Source organism: Myotis davidii, unplaced genomic scaffold (genome assembly GCF_000327345.1).
Source record: "Myotis davidii unplaced genomic scaffold, ASM32734v1 scaffold811, whole genome shotgun sequence".
In the NCBI taxonomy this organism is placed as follows: Eukaryota; Metazoa; Chordata; class Mammalia; order Chiroptera; family Vespertilionidae; genus Myotis; species Myotis davidii.
This window is the reverse complement of record NW_006283149.1, coordinates 258,886-261,811: the sequence shown is the minus strand read 5'-3', so window position 1 is coordinate 261,811 and position 2,926 is coordinate 258,886. Positions and strand designations below refer to the sequence as shown.

Below are 2,926 nucleotides of genomic sequence, written 5' to 3'. Positions count from 1 at the left end.
CGCCACCGGTGCCGGGACGATCGGAAGCCGCCTGCTGGCTGGCGGCCCAGGGCAATGCTTGCTGGGAGCGTGTGCCAGGCGCGGGCAGGACCCCGGGGTTCATTTAATCCGGGCATGGCCCCTTCTCGGCTCTGGTTCATCTTAGGGTCCTTCCTGTTCCTCTTGTTCCGGTGGGTGCCTCCCTGGACGCCTGTGCCAGGCTGTTCTAAAGCTTATTCTCTGAGTTTAGTTAAAACTTCTAGCCCGGCCGGCGTGGCTCAGGGGTTGAGCATCGACCCCTGAACCAGGAGGTCACGGTTCTTCGATTCCCTATCGGGGCACGCCCGGGTTAAGGGATTGATCCCGGGTAGGGGGCGTGCAGGAGGCAGCGATCCAGGATTCTCTCTCACCATCGCTGTTTCTCTCTCTCTCTCTCTCTCCCCCTCTCCCTTGGTCTCTGAAATCAATACAAATATATTAAAAAATAAAATACAAAGACACGTCGGTGCTTTATGTCAGAGGAAGAGGAGTCGGAGGCGGGAGCGGGGCCCCTAGAGCATAACCCCCCGGTGGCCCTGGTCGGACGGCCCCAGCCGGCCCCGCCTGGGAGACGGCTCGCTGTCCTTCCCCGGAGCGCCGGCAGAGCCAGAGAAGAGAATTCACATGCCTCCCCTCGGCTCTCGGAGCAGATGGAGGGGAGGAGGCAGACACTCTTAATTGCTGCGCCTGAGATGAAAGCGATGACTGTGGACTGTGCCGGTTCTCCCCAAGTTCACGCGCGTGCACACGGGAGCGGGGGCGCAGGTTTCGTGCAGAAATTATACCGGTTGCCTCCCTGGGAGACCCCAGTTCCTCAGCTCAGTGCAGGTTGGGAGGGGACCCGTCCTCACACACCCTCTCGCCGCCCCCCACCCCCTGCTGGGTGGTGACCCTTCTCACACATACACCTTAGGGCTGAGCACGCAGAAGGATCAATGAGTGCAGGCATAGATAAGTGGACAGCAAATTGATGTTTCTCTCTCTCTCTCTCACTTCCTCTCTCTAAATATCCACAAATTAGAATATAAATATTAAACCCAAGTCTTGCTGTAAGCATTACAGACCAGCCCGGCTGGTGTGGCTCAGCGATCCACCTATGAACCAGGAGGTCACGGTTCGATTCCCGGTCAGGGCACACACCCGGGTTGTGAGCTCGATGCCCAGTGGGGGGGCGGGGGGGGGAGTGCAGGAGGCGGCCAATCCATGATGTTCTCTTCCTCTCCCTTCCTCTCTCTGCAATCGATAAAAACATCTTTTTTTTATAAAATGACAGCCTCCGTCAACGCCTGGCTCAGGGACAGTGGACACGAAGGGTCCCTTCCGTCCGCGGTCTCCCCAGAACCACACAGTTTCCCGTGCGGGGTCCGGGCCGGGACACACAGCCCCAGACACCGCCAGGGCCCCGGGCTGCGTCTCGCGGTGCGATTTCCGTTCAGCTGTTGGCGCTCCGTCAGCCTCTCGTTAGCATCCTGCTCCAAAATACCTTCGTTTCCATCGAGAATGACTGTGCCCATGCTGATGAGGCTGCTCCCCGGCTCATTTGCATCGGAGGGGACGGAGCTTCGTCGTGGGGAGGGACTCTAAAGGAAGTCTGCCCGCGGCTCACGAGTCTGACTCGGCCCCAGAATTACCCCGAAAACTCTTTGAAAGACCGAGATCCCAGCCCCACCCCCAGGACCTACCCACTTGGAATATTAATTAGTTTTCTGTTTTCTAGTTCCCTGATTTCCTCTTAGGTCTGTGCTGTTACTGCTCTTCTGCTTCCTTCGGGTTTTATTTGCTCTATTTTTAGTTCCTTCTGTTTGTGGTTAATCCTCACCCGGGGATATTTTTTTCCATTGATTTCTGGAGAGAGTGGGAGGGGGAGAGGGAGAGAGGGAGAGGGAGAGAGAGAGAGAGAGAGAGAGAGAGAGACGTTGATGTGAGAGACACACATGGGTGGGTCGCCTCCCGCACAGGCCCTGACGAGGCCACAGGGATAGAGCCTGCAACCCAGGCGCGTGCCCTCGACTGGAATCGAACCCGGGGCCCTTCGGTCCAAGGGCTGAAGCTCTACCCACTGAGAAGAACAGGCCAGGGCTGTTTTTATGGTTTTATATTTTCTTTGCTGTATCATCAGCCTGCCCCTCATCACAGAATATCTTTATGGCCATTTATACAGTCTCTGTTTTCCCAGAACTTAATTCTATGCAAGAAAGACCCTCTCCTCTTCCGGGGACTTTAGAAAGACAGACAGGGAGGGTTTGAACCGTAGCGAGAGAGAGAGACCCCAACAAAAATCCCCCCCCCTTTTGTAATATATTTTATTGATTTCAGAGAGGGAGGAAGGGAGGGAGAGAGAGAGAGAGAGAGAGAGAGAGAGAGAAACATCCAGGATGAGAGAGAATCAGCGATCGGCCGCCTCCTGCAGGCCCCACACTGGGGATCGCGCCCACAACCCGGGCCTGTGCCCCAACTGGGAATCTAACCGCGACCTCCTGGTTCGTAGGTCGACACTCAACCATGAAGCCACGCCGGCCGGCCTGGTCCCCCCTTTTTAACAGACCCTGGGGGTCATGGTGCTCGAATCCAAGGGGTTGAGTATTTTCCTGGGTCCCGGGCACATACTAACCCACGCATCTCTCTCTCCCCAGTGAGACCCACCGTCATCGACGTCGACATCTACGTGAACAGCATCGGGCCCGTGTCGTCCATAAACATGGTAAGAAACGATCATTTGTTCCTGTTTGGATCTGCCGGCCGGATTCACTTCTCGGAGATATTCCCGTGGTGGTTTTCTGTGCGTGATTCCTCCGGCGGGCTCCCAGCTCGCGGCGGACTCCCCGACGCAGTGGCGTGTCTCGGTGGCGTGTGCCGGTAGCTTAACGTGGACGATGCTGAACGTCGGGGCTGGGGCCACGGTGCCAGG

General features: G+C 57.0%; 1 protein-coding gene across 1 annotated transcript in view; it reads left to right on the top strand.

Moving 5' to 3' along the window:
• Positions 1–2,926, top strand: part of GABRG3 (gamma-aminobutyric acid type A receptor gamma3 subunit) — a 49,127-nt gene that overhangs the window by 3,773 nt on the left and 42,428 nt on the right. Inside the window, exon 3 of the mRNA XM_006753482.2 lies at positions 2,652–2,719. Within this exon, the coding sequence (XP_006753545.1) occupies positions 2,652–2,719 (68 nt within the window). The remainder of the gene's footprint in view (positions 1–2,651; positions 2,720–2,926) is intronic.